General features: G+C 42.3%; 3 protein-coding genes across 3 annotated transcripts; 2 read left to right on the forward strand and 1 right to left on the reverse strand.

Moving 5' to 3' along the window:
• The first annotated feature begins 1,911 nt into the window (after positions 1-1,911).
• LOC310790244 (uncharacterized protein) lies at positions 1,912-14,560 on the forward strand. The gene is made up of 11 exons (XM_083651912.1): positions 1,912-2,058; positions 2,140-2,241; positions 2,468-2,561; positions 2,914-3,001; positions 3,102-3,282; positions 5,848-6,050; positions 7,339-7,422; positions 7,760-7,849; positions 8,092-8,202; positions 8,389-8,503; positions 12,231-14,560. Exons 2-11 carry the CDS (start codon positions 2,166-2,168, stop codon positions 13,721-13,723), a joined length of 2,535 nt encoding a protein of 844 aa, XP_083508038.1. The 5' UTR covers positions 1,912-2,058; positions 2,140-2,165; the 3' UTR covers positions 13,724-14,560.
• A 2,785-nt stretch (positions 14,561-17,345) lies between these two features.
• On the forward strand, positions 17,346-20,574 carry LOC310790255 (uncharacterized protein). The gene is made up of 4 exons (XM_083651921.1): positions 17,346-17,747; positions 18,947-19,141; positions 19,234-19,313; positions 19,469-20,574. The coding sequence occupies exons 2-4, from the start codon at positions 18,980-18,982 to the stop codon at positions 20,421-20,423; spliced, it is 1,197 nt and encodes a 398-aa protein (XP_083508047.1). The 5' UTR covers positions 17,346-17,747; positions 18,947-18,979; the 3' UTR covers positions 20,424-20,574.
• Positions 20,575-21,106: 532 nt separating this feature from the next.
• On the reverse strand, positions 21,107-23,446 carry LOC310799495 (uncharacterized protein; the record flags this gene model as incomplete). The annotated part of the gene is made up of 3 exons (XM_083662085.1): positions 22,571-23,446; positions 22,047-22,182; positions 21,107-21,862 (listed from the first exon to the last, which is right to left on the reverse strand). The coding sequence occupies exons 1-3, from the start codon at positions 22,747-22,749 to the stop codon at positions 21,107-21,109; spliced, it is 1,071 nt and encodes a 356-aa protein (XP_083518211.1). The 5' UTR covers positions 22,750-23,446.
• Positions 23,447-25,030: the final 1,584 nt, after the last annotated feature.

Consider the following 25,030-nt stretch of genomic DNA (forward strand, 5'->3'; position numbering starts at 1 on the left):
TTTGGAAACCAAATGGCATGATGTGTTTTTTGCTCGCTCATTCACATCAACTATTTATATAATAATAATCTGTCACGATGTCTCTGTCCTCATGCACTCACGAGCTGACTACTTCACGGAGCTCTGGAGGGGGGGGGGGGGGGGGACAATACGCTTCTGCGACTACGGCTGGGGCTACACTTCCCTCCGTCTAGGAGGAGGCTCCGCGGGAGCGCGCATGAGCCACGAAAATCTGTTCACACATGACAGCCATCCGCATGGCCTCTAGATCAGTGGTTCCCAACCTTTTTACACCAAGTACCACCTGAGAAAGTAGTTGGCTCTCCAAGTACCACCATATGACCGACGTTAAAATACAGTCTATTCAGCTATGCACAGTTCACGCAGGAGGCAAATTTATTCCAACCTGCAGCCTATGTGCAACCTGCAGCAGCTGCACTTGTGCTGGGTTGACTGCTGTCTTCACCTCCTTGTGCTTCATCGTTGCTGCTCTCCTCTACTACAGCTCTTTTACGATTCCCTCCCGTTTTGATCCACTTTAGCATCCCTCCTCGTCTTTGTTCACCACTTGTGTAACCATGCGGGGCGGGCAGGTAATTGTGCATGCGCAACAGGTATAGTGTCCGTCAGAAACAAATATTTGTTTCTAAATCTCAAGACAACAAAATAAACCTCAATTTCAATGATCACAAGTTTATTTTCATTCGTAGTATTATTTTGATAGATAAACATGTTTTACAATTGATTTTAAAGTTGGGTTTATTTCATAATTTAAACATTGGGATTCCAGGGATCAAGTACCACCAGCAGGGGGGGGCGCAAGTACCACCTACCTTGAGAAACACTGCCAATAATATTAATAATTATTATTATTATTTCACTTTCACATGTTTGAAAACTACTACAGTACTAATGACCACCATGGATTTTGCACAAAAACTTAAAAAAAAAAAAAAAAAAAAAAAAATTCACAGAGCCTTCCAAGTACCACCAGCAGGGGGCGCAAGTACCACCTACGGTACGCGTACCGTAGGTTGGGAACCACTGCTCTAGATAACTCCTGAATACCAAACATGTGTGAAAGCAGCTATAGACATGAAGTCTCATGTTCATGGCACAATTACGCTTAATATAATATCCGTATAAATATAATATAACTAGATTATCAGGCCGCTACACATCCTTCAAGCCTAGTTTGGTGGGACTCTTGTTGTGTGTCTGTGTTGGCGCCTCGGGGTTAATGTCATATGAGATGGCTCCTCGGGGGTTGATGTCATATGAGCTGGCACATCGTGTTAATTTCATATGAGCGGCACCTCGGGGGTTAATGTTGTATGAGCTAGTAGCTCAGTGGTTAATGTCATATGAGCTGGTGCCTCGGTGGTTAATGTCATATGAGCTGGTACCTGGAGGGTTAATGTTGTATGAGCTGTCACCTCGGGGGATAATGCCGTATGAGCTGGCACCTCTGGGGTTAATTTCATATGCGCGGCGCCTCGGGGGTTAATGTTGTATGAGCTGGTACCTCAGGGGTTAACGTCATATGAGCTGGCACCTCTGGGGTTAATTTCATATGAGCGACTCAAGATATTTTTCCACATGCTAAAGCAGATCTTCAATGTTCCAAAAATGACAAAAACTCATTTTTGACAAAAATTTAGTTACCCCCTTTTAGCTTTGCATTGCAGTATATGCAGGAGGCGTCTCGTCCATTTGGCTAATGAGGTTATCCTTCTGCAAGAGGAAACTATTTTGATTGCAAATATCTGAATTTGTTTTTCCTCCTCACAGCCTACTCCTCTCCTACTCAGGATACGGTTTTGTCCACACAGTCTCTTCCTCACGAAGCAAAACTAAGGCAGGAGTACAGGAGTGAATGCAAAAGATACAGAACAGAAACGGTATCAGATGGGGACAACCAAGAGGAAGGAGAATCTGATCACAGCAGAGAGGAGGAGGCTGATGAAGCAGAGCAGAGCGATGATGAATGGACTCCAGAGGGCTCTAGCAGAAGAAGTGAAGTCCTGGGGAAGGATCTGGTCCCTGTGAAGCACCCAGGTATGGCAGCACCCACTTGAAGACACACATGAAAAATATTTTGCTTCCCCACTGAAATTGTGCACACCAGTTTCTTTATAGTTCCATGCAGGCTGATCATACAAAGGATGGACAAGACTATGGACTACACACAGCCAGGACTGGAGGATATCAACATGGCAGACGCTGCGCTCACCTTTAAGTGTAAAAGAAGTTTGTTTTTCACCATGCTTTAAATGATTACCTGTCTTTGCTTAAGTATCCATTTGTTGGTTGAATATGTAAGGTTATCAATAAGAAATATGTTTGGTAACGTTATTTGTTAGCTCATAATAACGTTAGCTATACAATCATGTTTTGGCTTTAGCTAGCGGCAGCGACCGTCCGCTCACTGTCTAAATAACAGTGTGGCAACTTTTTTCTTTTACAGGGACAAAACAACATACGGCGAGGCTGATAAAGGCCAGGATCCGCCTCAAGCAGATTTTTACGGGGGACAGGAATTCGGCCATCAATGGATGGAAGTAAGTTACACACTTACAATACAACAGTGAACAACACAGATTATTTTGCTCTGGATGAAGCTTCAGGAAGGACAGAATAGCTAGTAACGTTATGCCCAGTTCTCCTACAGTCAAGAGACTGTTGCATTGGTCACAGAAAGAGCAGTGTTCCTAATATTTTCTGAACCTAAAACGAGGGTTACTTGTCAACAGATACCATTGTGTCGTAGTTCTCCTTGCCATAATACACCAGAGTGTACAGCACACTAGTAACACCCACTTTTTAATGATAAAAACACAAAGTTGTAAATGATTAGTTCTACTACATTTATGGGGTATTTCTGTTTGTTTTGTGTATGCGTTTGTTTTGCAGTCATGTACTAGCTGAGATTGGGCTGGAGGGTAAAGTTGACCACAAATCTGCCCAAAAAAAATGGGACAACTTGAAGACCCAGTACAAGGTATTAATTGTTCTTGAGCATTAACCACAGGCCACCCCATGTCAGTACTGCAAGTGTATTGTGTTTACTTTATGCACTGTCCAATTGCCGTTTCTTCTAGAAACTGAAGGATCTACCAACCGGTAGTGGTACGGACCGTGGTGAGGCCAAACCGGCCACCTGGCCTTGGTACAACCTGATGGACGAGGCCCTGGAGAAGAAGCGTTCAATAATGCCTGTGGTGGTTCGGGCCACGTTGCCTTTGGAGGGTGTGCCGAAGCCAGGAGCTGAACAGGAGCAAGGTGATGGAGGGGAGGAGGAGGAGGAGGAGGAGGAGGTGGTGGTTGGAGGAAAAGGAGAGGGAGAGCCAGACAGAGCACAAGAAATGGCCCCAGCCCCACCACAGAGGAAGCGGCGTCGCCTAGCCAATCTGATTGAGGAGGAGATGGAGCGTGAAAGAGAGAGGCGGGAGCAGAGAAGAAGGGATCAGGCAGACCGAACCAATAGACTCTTCTCTATAGAGAGATTTTTGGAAAGGCGTTGAGGTCCAACTTTTTTCCCCAACTTATTTTTAGTTTAAAGGAGAACAATTCTGAAAACTGCAAACAGTTTTGCGGGCATTCATTTACGGTAGTTTGACAGTTATTGAGAGTTGGTCTGTGTTAAGTTGTGGAGGCACTGATGTCATTCATGGACAAATTATATCAAAAGCTAGTTGTGTTAGCCAGTTGGCTAACAGTCTGTGCAGAGATGGATCGTGGATAATTTAGAGATCTCTCCACTCCATTTTTATGCCTCTGCCGGCGATAGCCAGGTCGGAGGCATTATGGATTCATTCTGGTTGTCCGTCCGTCGTTCCTTAACGCGATATCTGAGGATCGCCTTCACGGAATTTCATCAGATTTGCATCAAATGTCGACTTGGACTCAAGGATGAACTGATTAGATTTTGGTGGTCAAAGTTCAAGGTCCTGTGACCTCATGAACGCCATTCCCAAGTTTGTTAACGCGATATCTCAGGAACGGCTTGACGGAATCTCTTCCAATTTGGCTCAAACGTCGACTTGGACGCAAGGATGAACTGATTCGATTTTGGTGATCAGAGGTCGATGTCACTGTGACCTCTCGGATGCCATTTTCAAGCTCATTAACACGATATCTCAGGAATGCCTTAATGGAATTTCTTCTAATTTGCCTCAAACTTTAACTTGGACTCAAGGATGAACTGATTAGATTTTGGTGGTCAAAGTTCAAGGTCACTTTGACCTCACAAACCCCATTTCCAAACTCTTTAATGTGATATCTCAGGACTGCCTAGACGGAATTTCTTCCAATTTGGCTCAAACGTCGACTTGGACTCAAGGATGAACTAATTACATTTTGGTGGTCAAATGACAAAGGTTAAGGTCACTGTGACTGTGACCTCACAAACGCCATTTTCAAGCTTGTTAATGCAATATCTCAAGAACACCTTGACGGATTTTCTTCCATTTTGCCTCAAACGTTCACTTGGACTCAAGGATGAACTGATTATATTTTGGTGCTCAAATTTCAAGGTTACTATGACATCACAATGCTTGTTTCATGCTCTTTAAATTTCCTCACATTTGGCTCAAACGTCAAAGTCTGGACAGACATGCATCTCGACTGCTCACTTGTTTGGCGGAGGCATATATCCGCGGTGCGGTCGTTCTAGTTTTCCCTACAGATCTAACTACAAGTCTACATCAACGAACTTCACATGTAGCTTTAGCTACTCACTCCCTGCTAACGTGAACTCCTTTTGCCAAATCCCCTGAGAGTGAGAGACATGTCTTGAACAAAGTTAATTTTCTCCTGGTCTGCGTCTGAAAAATTCCATTTTAGTGTCAGTCAGACTGTTCAGAAGATACGTGGCTTGCGGAAAATGGGCAAAATATTTACTTTGATGAATGCGAAATCATCTATCACTAGCAAAATCTGACAAGTTTCTGGAAAAATCACTTCTCTACATTGTATATGGATCATATCCTATATGTTTTGCAATCTTCTGGCGATACCTGCAGCGTGTAGCGGCATCTAACACTCCACTCCTCCATTCTCCATAGTAGCTCTGGAAGAGCTGCCCCCCAGCATTGTATGTATTTAGCAGACAGGACAGACAGCTGCTATGTTGTGAATGATGAATGGTAGAGTGAATCAATCACCACTGGTAACTCTACTCACCAGTAATAATGAACTACAGCAGGGGTCAGCAACCTATGACATGGGTGCCACCTCTGGCATGGGAAGGGGTAACCAGTGGAACAACAGAGCAGAGCACAGCAGCAATAAGTGTGCAATTGATTTTTTTTTGTAGAAATGTATGCAGTGCCCTGCCAAATTACCATTTCACAGCCATTGGCAGTTGCACTATACAAGATACACAGCACTGTTTTTCTCCGTCTTCCTCGCTCGCATTTTTATTATTTAGGATATTTACGGTAGTGACCTACTGTACTCTGCCTCTGTTGCCAATGTTGCCTTGCAGACAGCAGATGAAAAATGCAAGCGCGGAAGACAGATAAAGACCGTGCTGTGTATCTTGTATAGTGCTTTAATTAAAATGTCCTGATTTTGGATGGAATAACATTATAGATCCGTTGGAGATTTAAATTTTGATGTTCGAGTCATTGATCTTGGTGTGGCACACTGATTGACAATCAAATTTGAAAATTGCACTTCACATCAAAAAGGTTGCCGATCCCTGAACTACAGGAACAACATGAAAGAGCCTAAATCAGTAGAATAATGTCAATATATTGCCACCATATACAAAAATAAAGGAATTGCAAAAGTCTAAAGTAGAGTCAGTCTAACCAATTCTTCCCCATTTCTAAATGTTTGCAGATCCTCCACTCCCAGTTTCTACCTTGCAGGTTCTTGTGCCGCCCCTGAGACTCATGTCAGCGTGCATGTGGCAGCTGGCACAACATCAGAGCAGCAAGCACTATGGACAGCTAGAGGAGTTTGTCTCTCTGGTGACTCAAACCTTCCCAGAAGTTCTGACCGACAGAAAGAAAACTCTCCTCATGTTGGGTCTGAGAGCAAAGGTGAGTGAATGATGCCAAGGGAGAGGGAGTTGTTGGAGAGACATTCAAGGCTGGTTCCAAGTTCCAACGCAACAATAATAAATTCTGTGTATGAATTGTCCACTCAGTGTCACCACATGTCATTTGACTACCACCAGCCATTCCTGTAGAAATGCCAACCCGTCCACTACTTTAATGAAATCTCATGAGGATACTTAACAGATATTTTTTTTATTATGTGATGCATCAAAGTCTCTATCCCATGTTGTTTTCCCTACTGTATACGAATCACAAAGGAGGAGATGTAGATAAAGAGAAGTAGATGAGTTAAAAGTGTGAAGCTTTGAAAAATACGGGCGTCGGGCTTAAAGTCGAACTGAACCTGTTCGTCACGTGCATAATGAGTCCGTTTCAGACTGAAAACATAGTTTGTCTAAGATGACAGGTTGAGAGGCGGGTCATAGTATCATGTTGATGATTTTATTTGACAATTCTGGGGACTGGATTGGGCTTTGGCCAATCCTGGCGTGTTCCGCCTCCAAATTGAGTGGGATTCAGTGTGTTGTGGCGCTCCCCTCGGGAAGAGCATTTTGACGGGAGGAGTGGAGCTCAGCGAGCCGTAGGCAGCCAGCTGCCTTCGTGTTGCCGAGCGGAGAGTGCAGCACGTCGGCCTGGAATCTCCGAAGTGCGACCCCTGACAACCAAGCTCTCGGATGCGCGCGCCATTATCGCTGCTGTAAATACGATATCCCTGGAATGCGCGTTTTAACGAGCCAGTTACATTTCTTTGCATTCTTAGAGATTATAGTTTTTGTTTTTTGTTCATGTTTCTAACACTTGGCCAAGTTAGTAGTTAGTTTATGGGATAGGAATTCTGCCAGATGACAGGCACTAGGCGCCATTTTCGACTTCATTTGGAAGAGAAAATTATCCAGAAATGAAGATTTGATTGACAGCTGCATGTCGTGATATGATTGGTTGAAATGGGGTAGAAATTTTATAGTACTAGGTGACGTCAGTAAACTGTACATTACTGTTATCAATGAAATCTTGAAAAATGAACTTTTGATGTGAAAAAGTGTGAAAAACTAAAGAAATTAGATTGTTGTGATTTTGTTTGCATACATTATTAAATAGGTGTACTGCATACCCAGGTATTTGAACTAAAAGAAAAGAAAAGTCATTTTTGGGTTCAGCTCGACTTTAATGTAGGGTCAACCCCCCCCCCCCCCAAAAAAATATATATATATATATATATTTTTTTTTCACTCCAGCTTCTTATTTCATTTACTTCTATTTCAATTCCCAGATCATGTTTGAACAATTCAATGTGGAGAACACATGTGATATCCAAGCCTTCCTTGACAAGATTGGATCATTTCAGAGCATTGAGGTTTGTCAGTTATAGCATATTCCTGCTCAATTGTTGCATTGTTATTGCGCATACAGCTTTGAAAAATTTGACTCACCAAGATTTGGTTATACCAAGTTTGGTTTGAAAGCTCATTCCCCCATTGACTCACACATGGTAGATTTTGTACTTGTAGAATCTGTACAATGATGATAGTGTGAGATGAGTTGTATGCTGTCCAGGTTATTGATGATAGTGTGAGATGAGTTGTATGGTGTCCAGGTTATTGATGATGGTGTGAGATGAGTTGTATGGTGTCCAGGTTATTGGCCTTGGTTTGCACAAGCTGGTTAAATCTCCTTTCACAATGTTCTGTCAGGCCAGTGAGGTGGAAGCTCCTGTTGCTGAATTCCTCAACTTCTCCCAAACTGTACTGGCAACCCACGAGGAAAGTCAGCACTTTCTCAAGGTGACCTATTTCATTAATATAAAATTAACCCGTTGGAATTGAAAGGTGTTTTATTTCATCTGAATTTGAGATAACTTTGTAAACAGTTTTTGGCTTACGTATATTCTATTTGACTGTTTTCCTTCACTTGTTATTTGTTTGATCCTCTGGTTTTTTTCTGGGTTTTATTTTATGACAATTATCATTGCCTGCAACTTGCTCCTGTGCTTATGTTAACTCTGACTTTTCCCCACCCTCTTAAGGAAGTGTTTCTTTTAGAGTTCAAACCCCATTTTGATGCAGCACTGCTTTCCCTGGTCTGTGATTTCCTCTCACAACTAGAGGAACAGCTTCCAGTCCCAAACTTCAAACAGGTGGGTTTTTGAAATTATTAATATTCCTTATTGAAAGTTAACTTATTACCAGTGGTGGAAATAACTGGGTTTTACTGTGGGAAATATGGGAACCCTACTTATACAGGGTGGGGGCCCCCGGACGCGGTCAAGATTTTGTGTTCCATAAGTGCTGTTGCAGATGTTCATTTCAATCTTCTTTTACAGGTTGCTTCATTTTTTAATGGCAACACGGACATCGATGACGGTCTCTGGTCTGGTTTGCACACAGACAGTCTTAAGAGTTTGCTGGAGAGCCACAGATGTTTCCTTAACAGAATGGGTAAGACTTATGCATATGGTCCAAAAGCGAAGTTTGTGTTCAGCAAGATAATGTTCACAAATGTGGACCACTTTTATGACTTTGGAAGCATAACGTGTTTGTTTGTTTTTACACAATTTTCAGAAAATGCCTCAAAAGTCATAAAAGTGGTCCTCATTTGTGAAGATTATCTTGCTGAACAGTGAACGCAAACTTCGCTGTTTCATAAACTTTTGTTAACCACAGACCGCATGTGCGTATGGTTCAGCTGTTCAACAACCTGACTGTCTGTGGGAAGAAACCATTACTGAGACGGGTAGTGTGTAATTTGATGCTCCGGTAATGTTTCTGGATGATTTTAGCTGCTGTCTTCACAGTCCTTTGTAACCGTCTGCAGTCCTGGTAGTAGGGCACTTTTGAGGGGTCCACGTGCACCCCCCTGCAATAGGCCGAAATTACACTTTTCTAGGCCTACTGCATGCAAAACACGGCATGGTTCTTGCCCAAAATTGCATGTGATGAGCATAAATGTGGCATGTCTATACAGGGGAGGCTTGTGAGTACCCATATAACCCATTTCCATTCAGATATATTGAGGTGACAGGTCAAGGGACCATTTGGAAGTGATGGCCGTTTTTTTTTTTTTTTGCCTAACTTTGAATCATTAGTTATTTAGCCCCCTTCCCGACAAGCTAGCATGACACGCTTGGCCCCCTTGGAAACCTTAGGTTGTCTAGTTTCAAATGATATCCCTACCTTTGACCTAGCTCAAGATTTGAGCGCGCCAGTCTCTGAAAGACAGTCTCACTCGCGGGTCTCATAGGGGTAATAAAACATTTAAAAAAAAACATTTTGGACAGGTTTTTTTCTTGGTATCATCAAAATCTTTATTTTAGAGGATGCCAAAAGTCCAGACTAGAAAAAAAAATAAGGGGGGTGCGCGTGGACCCCTCAAAAGTGCCCTACTATGGCTGTATGGCTACAGGTCGCCGAACCACACTGTGATACAGCCATCTCCATCAACAGTTTCCCACAATTGCACTTCTGGTTGAGTGATTTTGCCTTCAAAATAATAGCGTGATAAAGTTCGTTTTTACAATAGAAATTAAAGTAGTAATCTAACAATGAGACATAACATAGGAACACTAAGAGGAACCTCTCAACGATTGAGATTGGATTTTTAATATTATTTTGAAATTGACTTGTTTCAATGGTCTGAGAGAGCCGGCAAGCTTAGATTTGCATTTCCAGAAATGGCAACAACAGTAAAAATGTACACACATTTAGCTTAAAGAGCAGTTAACTAAATGAAGTATGACTCTACATGTATATCTACTGAGTTTGATTTGCAACGGTTGAGTTGGATTTTTTTTTTACGTTTCAAATATTTTACCATCCACATGAGTATGCTTCATCTTTTTTCCAAGAAAAGACAAAACAAGTCTACAGCAAAAAAAAAAGCATCACAGTAATATATCAGTGAAATGCACTTATTAACAATGTAACCAAAGAAATAGTTGTCATAACATCACAGTGTTATAGCATTTGATGTGAGCAACACTTCCGAATAGTGTGTGTAGTGTCTACAGAATTTGAGTTGCTGTTTGCATTCAGGTAGGAGATTATTAAAGGGTGCCAGATCTCCTCAAATTCCCCTAATTTACTTTAAGCATAAATCTGATTCTCTCTAGGTGCAGAGTTTCTGTCAATTCAGTTAGCCAGAGTTTAACAGTGGGTACTTCTTTTTTCTTCCAGAATAAAAGGATGAGTTTCTTAGCAGTCAGAAGTCCATAAGATAAGAGGCGTTGTTGGGCTACCGACAGCCTCCTCATCCCTTCTGATATTGCTAAAATGATTAATATTGGATCAGTTTTTTTATATATTTTTTACATCGCTTTCAAATTGGCCCCGTTAATGGCCTTCTGATTGAAGGGAGCAAGCTTAGAAGTTAGTACAATTCTTCAGCACTACAAATGCCAAAGGATATATCTACCGGTAAATGCAATATCACCTTTTCCAAGGGTATGTACCGTAAATTTCGGACTATAAGCCACGGCTTTCCCCCCGTTTTTTGGCCCTGCGGCTTATATAACGGTGCGGCTTATCTATGGATTTAAAAAAAAAAAAAAAATCTCTCTTTTTTAGCACTCTTTCTAACTATAAATCCACTTCTGTTTTAATTTCCTCTCTTGCCCTCTTTTCACCACACCGCGGACACTGTGTGCACTGTAAAAAAAAACACAGGTGGTGTTGTGTTATGTTGTTTTGTTGAAATGTTAATAAATGGGAGCTTCCTCAAACAGCCATCTCTTTCCCGACAATCCCCTCTGTGCATGAACCCTTACATATGGTAATTAAACATTAAAACACAATAAATAAATAAAAACATTAAAACACCTGCGGCTTATAGTCCGGTGCGGCTTATATATGTAACAAACAGGCAATTTTGCTGCTGCGGCTTATACTCCGGTGCGGCTTATAGTGCGGAAATTACGGTATATTCAATTTGTGTATTTTATCAAGTTTGAATGAAAGCTTTTATTTTGAAAAATCCTGACCGGAAGTCAAAATGCAATTGTTGCTCAATTTATCCAGCCGATACAGCCTGTCAGAACACTATGGTGCAGCGATCGAAATTCACAAGAGCTTTGGTACTCATAAGCATAAGGATTTGGGAATTAGCACAACAAACAACATTGAATCAAAATTATGTGGTGACTGCTTAACACGTTCAGTGCCAGCGACGCCATATGGCGTCATTAGAAATTTACCGTACAGTGCCAGCGACGCCAAATGGCGTCATAACTCCAAATTGTTTTTTTGACGGGGGGGTGTCGATCTAAGCTTCTTACGTCGCCTCTAACAATATTGTAGCTATTGGAGGTCGATAACCTATTTTACAAACCCATTAGGTGGCGACAGCACTCTCCTGATCAGAGAAAAAGGAGCCAAACACACAGAAATAGTCACTGGGCAAAATGAGGAAATCGCATCGCATCCGTCCGTATGCATCGACGTGCCTCCATAAACGAGCACAACGCCAGCTGTGCCCCCAGCAGCAGCATCCGCTGTCACAACTGAGCACTTCCATGTACGCTGCAACAGCACATTCACATAATCAGCATTATTATTCCGAACTGGAAGCATGCCAGCCCGTGACAAACACACGCGGAACCAAAAAGCTGAATGTCGCGCACCATTCACTGTGTGTGCGCAGCAAACTCAGCAGAGACTGAGAGCCACCAGACACATAAGACACACCCAGGAGGCGTGTGCAGTTGAGGGGGGGGGGGGGGGGGGGAGCACGGAGAGCAGCAGAGCAGCATACACTTCACCCAGACAGACCCAGACATCAGAAAATTCGCTTCAGAGTCAGAGATGTGCTTGAAATGTTTAATTTCACAAAAGGCTCATTATCTCAGCTCGTAGAAAAAAAGGTATGTTTCTCGTTCAATCAAGCTATCTTCTCCGGCTCATAACTAAAGAACGGAAAATGGGATCAATAAACTTTTTTTTGCAGGTGATAGAAGAGAGTCTCATCGTTATTTGTGCGTGTTCAGTGTTTACATAGTAATTATTAAAAAAATTATATGACTGTTTTAAAATGCATTGCGGCCTATGTGGCACAGCAAGCAACCTTTTGCCCAAGGGCCGTGGCACTGAAAGTGTTAAAGGGCTATGTAACATGTCGGATCAAAATATGAAACTCAGATTAATTAATTATCTCTTCTCCTTCATTTTCATCCAGCAGACAAACCAGCACCTGTTCACCTTCCTTCACCTGCAGGATCTAGAGAGTTGAATTCTGTGCATTTGAGTACACTGGACACTAGACATCTCAGCTTTGGGAAGAATTTTGCATCCCAGTTCCAGCTGGTCAACCACCAGCAGGTCCACAAGGAAAGAGGACAGTTTAAGTGCTTTGAATGTGGAAAAACTTTCAGATTCTCAACAAGTCTTTCTAATCACAAGAGGACTTTGTGCAAGCAAGCGGCATACAGCTGCCTAAAGTGTGGGGACGGTTTCACATCTTTATGCTTGAAGTTGGCACACCGGTGTTCATCGAACCATCCTTTCCAGGCCATCGAAGGCAGAAAAAGTCAGCAGAAACAAACATTTGACTGCCAGAAATGTGGAATGTCTTTCAGTTTCTTCGCTAGTTTTAAATACCATGTGGCGTGGGAGCACAGATTGAAGAGCAGCTCAAATCAAAAGGTGCAGGAATCAACACTGGACATCAGTGTTGCTACTGAGACGGAAGCACTAGACATCACTGTTGCTACTGAGACGGAAGACACGAGAAATGAGCTGGGTGCTGAAGATCAGGGGAACCCACTGCAGTGCAGTCACTGCCCTAAAAGCTTTAGTAGAGCAGAGGAATTAAAAAGACATGCTGAAAGTCATCAACCACTAGACTGTCACAAATGCGGGAAGTCATTCGCTGATTTGCCCAACCTTGTTCTCCATGTGCAACAACATGAGTGCCAGGTTGCTCAACAGAAACGAAAGCCAAGATCAGTGTCTCTGTCCAATGGTGGCACGGCATCCAGTCAAATCTCACTGCACTGTGGTCACTGTGATATGAGCTTTCCCAGTATCAATGAGCTGCAAAACCATACAAAAGCCCACAACATTGAAGACCAAATTGACTGTCACAAATGTGGGATGTCTTTCACTGACTTGGCTTCCCTTATGCAGCATTTTAATCAGCACAATGCCTCTTTCCTCTGCCACCAATGCGGCAAACTTTTCAGCTCAAACGGACACTTCAAGCAACATATGAAAAGGCATTCAAAAATTCAAATTCATTCAAATGACCGATCTTACTGCTGCAGCTACTGTGGAAAACTTTTCAGCCAAAGGGGGAATCTCACAGTTCACATAAGGCGGAAGCACACAGGGGAGAGACCATATTCCTGCATGGACTGCAGTAAGAGTTTTCCTTCGGCAGGTGATCTCCAGGTGCATCAGCGTTTTCATACAAGGACAAAACCCTACCAGTGCAAGGAGTGCAGTGCTCGCTTTTTCACGTCAAGCCATTTGGGACTCCACATGAGAAATCACAGAGGAGAGCGACCACACGCGTGCCACGTCTGTGGGAAGCGCTTTTTGCGAACAACTTGTTTAAAGAATCATCTCTTAGTTCATTCTGGACTGAGAACGTTTTCGTGTGCTCACTGTTCAAAAATGTTCAAACGCAAAAGCCACCTTAATAGTCACATTAAAAACAATCATCAGTGAGAGATGTGAACATGGGTCCACAATGACTCGTGACTGAAAACCTCATGTCTGCCCAATGTCACCAACAGCAAAGGTTTTAATTTTAGACTGGCTGTATTTGGAAGATATTGCAGTGGTTTTCAATCAGGTTCCCATCTGTGATCCACTCTAAATCAGCGTCGGGTTGAGCGTTTAAAATGCTCTCCTACCCGTCTCCGACATTCGATCGCAGATCCAAAGATATAATAATCTCCCTATGGAAGCCAGTAGTATAGGTGGGGGTGTTAAAATTATATTTCTGCGTGAAACAACCATTTAAAAGCAGTCTTTCGACAGCCTGTGCTGAATTTACAGCATGGTGTTTTTGATCTTACTATCATGGTGCACCGCTTGCGAGCAATAAACATTGCAGACACATGGATACGGCAGCGCAGTGATCAAATCCAGCGCACCTGGGAAGTAAAACATGTAAAATACCGTACTCAAACTCCCAAGGTTCCTGTTGGCACCGGGACTCTTCTCCTCTCCTAAATTCGGCACAGGCTGCGGAAAGACTGCTTTTAAACGGTTGTTTCACGCAGGAATATCATTTTAACACTCCCTCCTAAACTACTGGCTTCCGTTGGGAGATTGTTATATCTTTGGATCTGCGATCGAACATTGAAGTCCGGTAGGAGAGCGTTTTGAACGCTCAACCCGCGGATGATGTGTGACGCTGATTCAGAGTGGATCGCAGAGGAAGGAGAACGGGAACGTTATGGGCATATGAGGTTTCATAAGAATTCCAAAATTCCAGTGACCCATCGAGAACCAAACTAAAGCTACAAGAATTTCATAATAACATACCAATGTTTGACTGTATTTTTTGCATAAAATAAACCTGATTGATTGTCTTTTGTTTTCCATTATTTAAAGAAAATATTTGCATTAATTGTGAGGTCTGTTTAACATGTGGTGATGATATTAGAACTTGTCACAACTTTTGCAAAATTGGGATAGCTTAAATCTGAGTGTAGTAATAGTAGTAGTCATTATTTATAGTAGCCACTATTAATATAGTTCATCCAAGGAAGTAGCGAGCACACTCACCGATCGATAAAAACTCAGGTGCAAGGCACAAAACAATGACTAAAAGGAAGGAGAAGCCAGCACACTTGAATGTCCTTTCAAAGGTTTTAATCCATCATCTGGCAAGACGGCAACAATGGATGTCTCAGCCAAACAGGCCACCTTCAGTGCTGACGAACGCTGAAGATGTCTCAGCCAAACAGGCTGCCTTCAGCGCTGACGAACGCTGAAGATGTCTCAGCCAAACAGGCCACCTTCAGTGCTGACGAAAGCTGAAGATGTCTCAGCCAAACAGGCTGCCTTCAGTGCTGACGAACGCTGAAGATGTCTCAGCCAAACAGGCTGCCTTCAGTGCTGACGAACGCTGAAGAAGGCCTGTTTGGCTGAAACGTCCATTGTCGCTGTCTTCCCATTGATGGATTAAAACCTGAAAGGACATTCAAGTGTGCTGGCTTCTTCTTCCTGTTGGAGAAAAATGCCAATGGAACTTGTATTTTTCTCCAACACTTCCTTTTAACTATTAATGTAGGTGCTGAAAGGAGCTACCATGTCATGATCATATTAAATCCTAAAGTGGTGGTTAGCAGTGTTGGGGGTAACTCATTACAAAAGTAACATTACATGTAATAGGCCTATATAGGATTTCAGTAATATTATACCAGTTACTTTGTCAAGTATCTCAAGTTACAAATTGAGTTACATTTTATTTTAATCAAAGCACATATTTAAATCATTTCCTAATCAAACTGTGTTTTATGCAAATAACCACTATAGATGACGATAACATTTAGAATTTTGGATTGTTTACACTGACTTCAAGACGGTTGAAATTATTTTTCGGGCTGGTTCTGGGGCGGCGATGTCATTCTGCTACTGCTGTTATTACAGTGAAAGTAATGCAAAAGTAGTGTAATAAGTAACGTATTACTTTCAAATGAAAGTAACTAATAATATGTAGTATATTACATTTTGAAAGTAACTTGCCCAACACTGGTGGTTGCTATACAGCACATACTTGCCGCTACAATCGGCTGCTGAATAGGCCTACCTGCTGTATATTGGCAATCAAAGGACATAATGATTTTGTATATAATATTTTTATTGAGATTCTCCATATTATTTCAATTTAAAAGTTGCCTGGTTAGGTTTGGTCAGCGTTAGGGTTGTATAATGGTTTGTTAAGAAATTATGGACGTTCAGCTTTTTATAAAAAAAAATTGCAAAACATTGCATAGGCTACCAGTCAATAACACAAGATCATCAATATTACTTTGGTTCAAGCCCCCCCCCCCCCCCCCCCTTCCCTCCAAAAAAGCAAATTAAGAAGTTAGTAATTCAGGCTTTGGGAGTATATTTACATTTCAGATGGTTATTTTATTCCAGACATAAATACTGAAACTGCAGTCTTGAGGCAATCTCACTGGAATAATTAATTACAACAACTGAACAGTTATGGTAAAAACAATATTCCGATTTCTCACATTGTTTTGATCTGTTGAAATCAGTAACTGAAAACTACTGAGTTAAACATGCCAATGAATATATTGGGGCAAATTGCAATAGAAGCGATTGTATGCTTACATTCACCCATTCACACACACATTCATACACTGATAGTGGTTGGTGTGGTGTGGGCACAACTATCGGGAGCAAGGATGGAGGAGCTGGGGATCAAACCACTGACCACCTGATTAGTGGGCGACCCGCTCCCTCCTGAGCCACAGCCACCCCCAAAATAAAAATGTGTATTGTTTTTACATTGTATAAACTTTGGAGATTCTATTTTCTGTACTATGTGAGGCTTTTGGTATTAGCACAATCATGGAAACTCCTGGGGTCTCATCAAGCTGTGCTTAGGATCCCTACTAAGGACTTAGTACAATAGCTAACCTATCCAGTGAGTGCATGCAGACCTGCATGCACTTTCCTTGTTCAATTGATAATCAGGCTCATCAGGTGGTAATTGGCATTGACCAAAATGTTATGGTTGGTTTGGGGTGGATCCACATGTGGAATGTCCCAGTTGGGCTGTTATTTATAATGGGGTAATTGCCTGCAGCAGGTGTGGCCACTTGTCTCCCAAAATGTGCTGAAGCAATTAAGGGTCAGAATGTACTATAATTTTGGATCTAAGTTGTTTAGCCTACTTTATGATGTAATGATGTATGCTACTGGACAAGAATAGTTTTAGTAGGTATTGTAGGCACATATTGATAGATTGATAGATGGTAGTTTTTTTTTATTAAAATGTTTCAACTAGTGCAGTATAATCATGTACTCCGCTTGCTAAATAAAATAATCACACTTAAATAATAGTTACATTTTGCTTGATGTGTACTATGAATTATTTTTCTAGGGCTCCAGCCCACTGGGGGGCGGTCTACACCAGGTTTGTCTCAATGGACTCGTCTCATTCAAGAAAGCAAGGAAGTAACCGCCGCATGTTGTTTGTTTCCAATGGAAAGATGGGTCTGTATAGGCTCTGTGCACAAGTGATTAGACAAACTTCCGGTTGTAGTCAAATCGGCCCGCCAGCTTCCGCTTTAGCCCGGTCACTGTGTGTATGTAACTTATCTCTGACTATCTGGTTTTTATACACTATTTCTGGAACTCATTACTGAATTTTTATGACGGACTTGGCTGAATTGATATTTGATTAGGCCGCCGCCTGGACACGGACTTGAATTTTTACGGATTGCGGACTTGTATGAAGCTTAATATGCTATTACGTTAGCTACAGCTAACGTTAACGTTAGTTTAAAGCTAACAGTGTTGGAACCATAGGTTTAGAACGAACATCTTCTCTACCACCGAATTGCTTAAAAAATGCCAATTTTTACGAGATGTCTCCAAGATCTGCCTAAAATAAACGTAAACGATGTCCATCGTATCGTTAATGCCTGTTCCCCCGCTCCCATAAGCAAGCGAGAGAAGGGATTCAAGTTATACATATCGAGTTATCTCCACAACTACGAGGGTAAGTAGTGTTTAGATTCAAGCTGCCTTGCTGATGCTTTGCTTTTGTTACGTTTGTTAACTTCATCCTAATACCTCATACCAACATGTCATACCTACTCAGAATTTTAACCCCTCAAATGCCAGTGTACAGTAAAAAGTACAGTAGAAAACACAAAAAGTGAATTATTTTCCTTCCCATAAAGGCAAACTGGATTTCTCTTGGGGGGATTATCATAGCCTGGGATATGTTCAAGATTGGCAGGATCCATTTTAGAATGATGTCACAACAGCGATGTCATAAGATGATTTTGGTCAATAATGATGGGTTTTAATATTTTTTTCAGATTACGTTTGTTTACGATGTTAGCTTGTTTTTATTAATGTTAACACACATTGTTAGTTGTTGTACTAACTACTAACCTCCCCCCTCTCTCAGTTTCAAACAAAGATCAGAGCACAGGTGAAATGATTATCAGGGCATTGTGCCACAGATCCATGAGGAAATCTGAGAAGCCACACAGTTTGAGTGTATGGTGAAGCTATATGCGATATGCATGTTACTTTAATAACCCAGTGTTCCTGTTGTTTCTGGGGATTCAGCTAGTGTTGTAATACAACGTAACTAGTAATGGAACGCTCAAAAGAGTGGCTAGAGTAGGCAGATACATTGACCTAGCTGATCCCCAGAACCTGGGTTAATCTGTTCGTTTTGTTCATCAGATAATTTTGCATGTGTTTTTGTACCACTTGGTCGTGGTATATAAGCTATGTTTTAGCCAGGGGTGTAGTGGTAAATACAGAGGTGAGTAAACTATCAATAGTGAGTAGTTTATCCACCTTGTTTCCCCTCTGCAATTGATACAGGTGATCTGCAAATAGGTGAGTAAACTATCTGCCTCATTTCAAAGAGGAGGGTAAACTGTGTTTACTTGTGTTTAGCCTCCACTACGCCCCTGGTTTTACTCAGCCATTCATTTAGGTGCAATCTGGTGTTAAAAGTACAAGGCTATCATGAGTCAAATAAACAATCTAGTGCATTTGACTTATACAACATGCTCTTAACATATCGAAGTACATAACATTTGGTCTGTGATAATAGATGAATAATATTAGAAATATATATTATTTAAAAACCAAGATTGCATCCTAAAGGAATGGTCAAACAATGAAACAAGCTAAGAGAAATAAGTATTTACTATGACATGTGACTTTTTGCAGGTGGTATTGAAAGATTCCAGTCCTGTGGAGCTGATGCATCACAGTTGCACATGTGTGGCGGGAACAGCTTTCTGCAACCACTGTGTTGCTTTGCTGTTCCAGTCGGCACATTACTCCCAGCTTAAGGTGCCAGTGGTCCCCCCTGTGCTCAGCTGTACCGAGGGAGAACAACAATGGCACAAGCCCAGAACTTTGGCAAGTCAAGAAAAATGCATATTAACCTGTTGCACTATAATTATACACCTGTTGGTGATATTTTCTAATCTATATCCTCCCTACCTTAATAGGGTATAAAGCCAGGCCCTGTGGATAAAATGACTGTGCTGTCTGCTAAGCCAAAGTGCAGAGCAACAACAGAGGGTGTGAGGTAAAATATCTATCTCTTTTTTCCCCAGAAGTGATGTCACTCAACTAGAAATGATGTCATCAGTGATGATAGATTTACTGTATTGCAATATGCTACATGAATGTTTGAATGGAAATATGCATACGCCACTTATATAACCTTTATGTTCCACACAGGAGCACACTCTACAAAGGCCTCAGTGGGGACTTGCCTGATCTTTCCGTCTTTCGGGTGACAGAGGTGTATAAGGATTTCTCCGCAGCTGAGGCGCCGATGATTTGCAGCATGGGCATCAGCTGTGAAGTTCCTCTAGTTGACTCTGCCCTTGGCAAGGTTCAAGTCGGTAGTCCTTTGTCCTACCAACAAGCGACGGCAAAGAGAGACCTGTCCTTCCATGCTGCCCCACCACCTCCATCTCTGCCTCTTCAGAATTACCGACTGCAGCCATCCAGTTCCATGTTTGTATGTACTGAAGCACAACAGCTACACCTTAAGTGTCTTGAGGTCACCTGGGTTATGGCACAGAAATTTGAGTGTGCTACCAGAGCACAAAGTTCATGTGCTGACTGGCATCGCCTAAGGAGGCCTAGACTGACTGCCTCACGTTTCAGGGAGATCTGTCAAGTTAGAGAGAACTCTGAGGAAGGTCTGGCTAACCGGATACTGCAAGGGACCCGTCAGACGGCAGCTATGAAGAGGGGGCTCGAAATGGAAGCAGATGCTATCTGGGAGTATTGCCAGCTAAAGAGAGTCAACCACTACCCCTGTGGATTTGTAATCCACCCCGATGCTCCTTGGCTGGGGGCATCTCCAGATGGGTTGATCTTTGACCCTTCAGAGCCATGTCAGTTTGGTCTGATTGAGATGAAGTGCCCAAACGTTAAGAGCTATGTTGACTGCCCGTATCTCAAAATGAATTTGGGGAAATTGGAGCTAAAACAAACGCATGCTTACTACTCACAAGTGCAGGGGCAGATGCTAATAACTGGAATGGATTGGTGTGATTTTGTGGTTTCAGCTGAAGAAGACATACTAATTCAACGAATATACAGGGACAGTGATATGTTGGAGGTGATCAGAGAGAAAGTAGACAGGTTTTATTTCCATGTCTACATGCAGAAATGCCTGTAAGGTTTCAAGATTGAGACATCAAATATTGTACACTATGCAAATCAAATGTGTTGAGCATCAATCATCTTACTTTCACTATTAATGGGAAATGCTTTCATGATTAATAACACTGCCTTCCCACCATGTTAACACAATAAAAGTGTAAATTGGCTGAGTGACTCCTGCTGTTTTTATTTTAATACAGTTAACCAAAGTTCACAATTTTAACAATTATAGCTGTATGGGGCAGTTCACAAAAAATAAAATCCCCCTTAACCAGAATGCTATCCATCCCGATTATTTTGGTGTAATTTGCTTCGTTTTTCTGATAAAAACTGACAAATTGACAAGTTTTTTTTAATTGTTTGAGTGAAATCAGATAGGCAAATCACACCAAAATTATCTGGATGAATAGACAACACTCCTGGTATCCAGGTAAGGGCAAAAAAGTTTCAGAATGTTGTGGGAATTGACCCTTTTTGACAACTGTACAACTTAACAATGACCACTGTAACTTAATATGATTGTGATTTTATTATCTTGCACCTTTAAATTGTCAAACACTCAAAATACATTTTTATCAGACAATTTATTTACCAATTAAAACTACAAGGAATTTAGCTGCTGTCTGGTGGAAAAGTGTACATTGAACACTGAATAGTTCATATCAAGTTCCTCAGAAGAGGTAGTTATGGCTACAATTTTCAATTTTCACATCTCCATTTCTTGACCAGGGGTCCATTTTGGTAATTTGAGAGGAGACATGCGACTGTGAATATTTGATTTATGCTCCCTGATATAGAGAGAGGGATAGTGGTCTCAAAGAGTTTGTTCTCTTTTACTCTTCTGATCAACCTCTCCACGTGGACTCTCAAACGGGCAATGGACTGCGTCTTCAGAACATCCACCTCTGGCATTTGGGTCCTCTTGGAGAGGAAGGCAGGACGATGAACACTCCCAGGCACAAGGTCATCCACCAAGAATCCCTTGTCAACCATGACGGCCATGTCAGGTGTTAAGAGTGATGTAATACCTGACTGACGAAACACCTCCTTGTCACTCATGGAACCCTCAAAGAGTGGTGACACAAAAGTCAGGGCTCCATGAGGGGACATGCCCACCATGGCCTTGAAGGTGCAGTGGGACTTGTAGGTGGAGAAGACTTCACTCTGAAGGAGGAGGGATGAAGGTGTTTGACACCATAGCTCTGTGCAATCAAGAACTATGTGTGTGTTGCTGTAGCTGCCGTCAAAATCACGTGGCCTTGTGGCCTTCACAGCTGCAGGTGACATCCAGATACAGATGGAGCCCAGTAAGCTGTAGAGGAAGTTGGCCCAGGTTACAATGATTCGGCTGACTGTCGCTCGGTGGATGTTAAATCTATGGCCAAGCTCCCTCTGGGTACATCCGGTGGACAGGTATGTCAGGAAAAGGAAGAGCTCATCTATCGGCAACAGTTTCTGGAGGGAAAAAAGTTTAATGAGCTGTTAGTTGTTTAAAAGTATCCTCTTCATGCCCCATACTTTGTGTGTGTGTGTGTGTGTGTGTGTGTGTGTGTGTGTGTGTGTGTGTGTGTGTGTGTGTGTGTGTGTGTGTGTGTGTGTGTGTGTGTGTGTGTGTGTGTGTGTGTGTGTGTGTACTTACAGTTGGTCTGGTTAAAGGGCTTTCAGTTGTCGTGCTAGTGACATCGGCTTTCCTTGCTCTGGTGACCCTAACTATTTTGGCTGTTGCTGCCTCGATCAGGTTCCAAAATGCCATCAGATGATTGTATGTTGGGAATCTTCAAAAGAACAAAACATAATAACAAAAGCAAGTCAAGCATCAATACATATTAATTAGCCAGAGAGAGAAAAAGCAATACACTAAAACAGACAAAATATTAACATTTACAATATTTAACACAAAGACAAGAAATACACAATTATATACAGTATGCATGGGCCTGAGAGGGCAGTCATTGATGTAATCATTTAGACTAGATGTATTAACTTTGTTTTTGTTATGTTCATTGTATTATTCATTCTGTTATTCGTCGGAAAGTATATTGAGACACACCTTGGTGTGATTTTGGACTTAAAATAAAACTGCTTCATTTTGATCTTACAACTATACCATTATTTATTTATTAGCTTGATGGGTTTATTTTAGACTAATGCTAGATGTCTTACCTGGTGTAAAATCGGATGTCTTCTGGGGAGGAAGCAAATCGCTGGAGTCCAAAAGTGTTTTGTAGATGATATGTTTGGAGCTCCTGTCTGAGCGCCTCGATTTCCCTCATCATCCCTTCATACTGCTCCCGGTCGACACATATGGTACGGTTGGCACCATAGTCGTGGTCCAGAACCATCGGTACTGTTTGTTGAATGTCCTCCTCAGGATCCGGCACAGGCTCCGGACATGGTCCCGGACTTGACGGTCGAGGTCAGCGTTCCCAAACACCAGCTCGTGTCTTGTTGGTGTAGTTGTTCCACTCAAACAATAATGGGACGGAGCTTGCTTCTAATATCCGTCTACCCTTAGCAGTAGTGGTGATTTGATTATCCTCGAAATGTCGGCTGCATACCTTTGTGTGTTTGGTCACTGAAAATCCCATCCTCCTGATTTTCTGTATCCACCGTGCACGAAGGTTTGTGTTTTTTGGGAAGCAGTGGAAGCTCATCATACGGTTATAGCGACTTGAAGCTGAGCAAAGTGGCACACAGCAGTGATCATTAGAGCCACCCATACCTCTTTGTAACTTGTGCACATCTCGTACATTATATTTCTTTTTCCTCACAGCACTCATCTTGTCTTGTTATTGTCATTCGGGGTTCTCAGTGTTTTGCTAGCTTCTAGCTAAGGGTTCGTTAGCTAACGTTAGGTTAGTTTAGCCAGCTTAAACGTCATACAAGTCCGCAATCATTAAATTCGTGTCCGTGTCCAGGCAGCGGTCAAATCAAATATCCATTCAGCCAAGTCCGTAATCCAAATTCAGTAATCAGTTCCAGAAATAGTGTCGAAAAACCAGATAGTTAGAGATAAGTTTGATAAACACAGCGACTAGCACAGCGACCGGGCCGGTAAGGAGAGGAAGCCGATAAAGCGGAAACTGGCTCGCCGATTGGCAAGAAAACCGGAAGTTCGTCTAATCACTTGTGCAACTAGCCTATTAACCTACTAAAATATTGCTATTTGGTCGAGCGACAGTTTAAAATTTTCCATTAAGAGTGTCGAGTTACTCTTCTTGCTTTATTAAAGTAACTGCTTGTTGATTCCACAGCCTTCCGTTTACTTGAGCTAGCCATGTAGCTAGCTGTTTACCTAGCGTTAAGTTAGTTGTGCTAGCCAGTTAGCAAACACAGTGCAGTCAGTGAACCACAAGGCAAACCAGCGCTACTTTCAAAACAAATAGCGTTACAAATCTCCCGCTTTACAGAAATGAATGAGGCAATTAGAAGTGGCCTCCAAGATTGTGATATTACGTTACATTTTATGTATTCAGCAGATGGCAATCTTCAAGAGGACAAATAGCCGTTTGTTATGAATGATTAATTCATATACTATCGTGAATGGTAGAGTTAAACGTTAAGCGTTCATCAATCAATCATCAGTAATGATGACCTAGGTACACTCGTACAGGGACAACTGGCCCCATATGTTCCGTTGTTCTCCGTTCCTCTGCGATCCACTCTAATCAGCGTCACACAGCATTCCATAAGGAAATTGGGGGGGGTGTTCTCAGATGTGCGATAGAGACAGTCCGCATGTCTGGGAACGCCCGCTAGCTGGCTCAGCCTTGCTGGGGGCGGGGTCAGGGTGGGGTAAATTCCCCCGTTCTATCCATTCAGCAAAGTTAGAATTTAGCTGATAGCCCAGCCCAGGCAGACACGATCAGGTATTTAACCATCACAGTAAACGCACATCTGAGCAGACGTCTTGTGTTCTGCTCTAGAACCCCCCAAACATGTAGTTTAGAGCCACAGCACCGTCTTTTGGTGAGTCGACAGCCCATGAGATATATCGGCGGTTTTACCCCACTCGCGCGCCAACCGTTTAACATTTTGTGGGCGTTCCCAGACATGCAGACTTTTTTCTATCGCAGATCCAAAGATATAATAATCTCCCTATGGAAGCCAGTAGTATAAGCGGGGGTGAAACAACCAAAAGCAGTCTTTGCACTGCCTGTGCCAAATTTAGGAGGAGAGGAGAAGCGTCCCAGTGCCGACAGGAACCTTCGGAGTTTTGCTTCCCAGGTGCGCTGATTTGTTCACTGTGCCGCCGTATCCGTGACTGCAATGTTGTTTGCTCACAGCTTGCAAGCGGTGCACCATGAGAGTAAGATCAAACACGTAACACACCGTGCCGTAAATTCGGCACAGGCTGTGGAAAGACTGCTTTTAAACTTGTTTCACGCAGCAGTATCATTTTAACACCCCCACCAATACTAGTGGCTTCCGCAGGGAGATTATTATATCTTTGGATCTGTGATCGGACGTCGGAGATGGGTAGTAGAGCGTTTTAAATGCTCGGCCCCCCCAATTTCCTTATGGAATGCTGTGTGACGCTGATTCAGAGTGGATCGCAGAGGAATGGAGAACAGCGGAACATATAGGGCTAAAGGCCTAAACAGACTCGTCCGTCCGCCTCGA

This window comes from Poromitra crassiceps (assembly GCF_964638095.1).
Source record: "Poromitra crassiceps genome assembly, chromosome: 2".
Lineage (NCBI taxonomy): Eukaryota > Metazoa > Chordata > Actinopteri > Beryciformes > Melamphaidae > Poromitra > Poromitra crassiceps.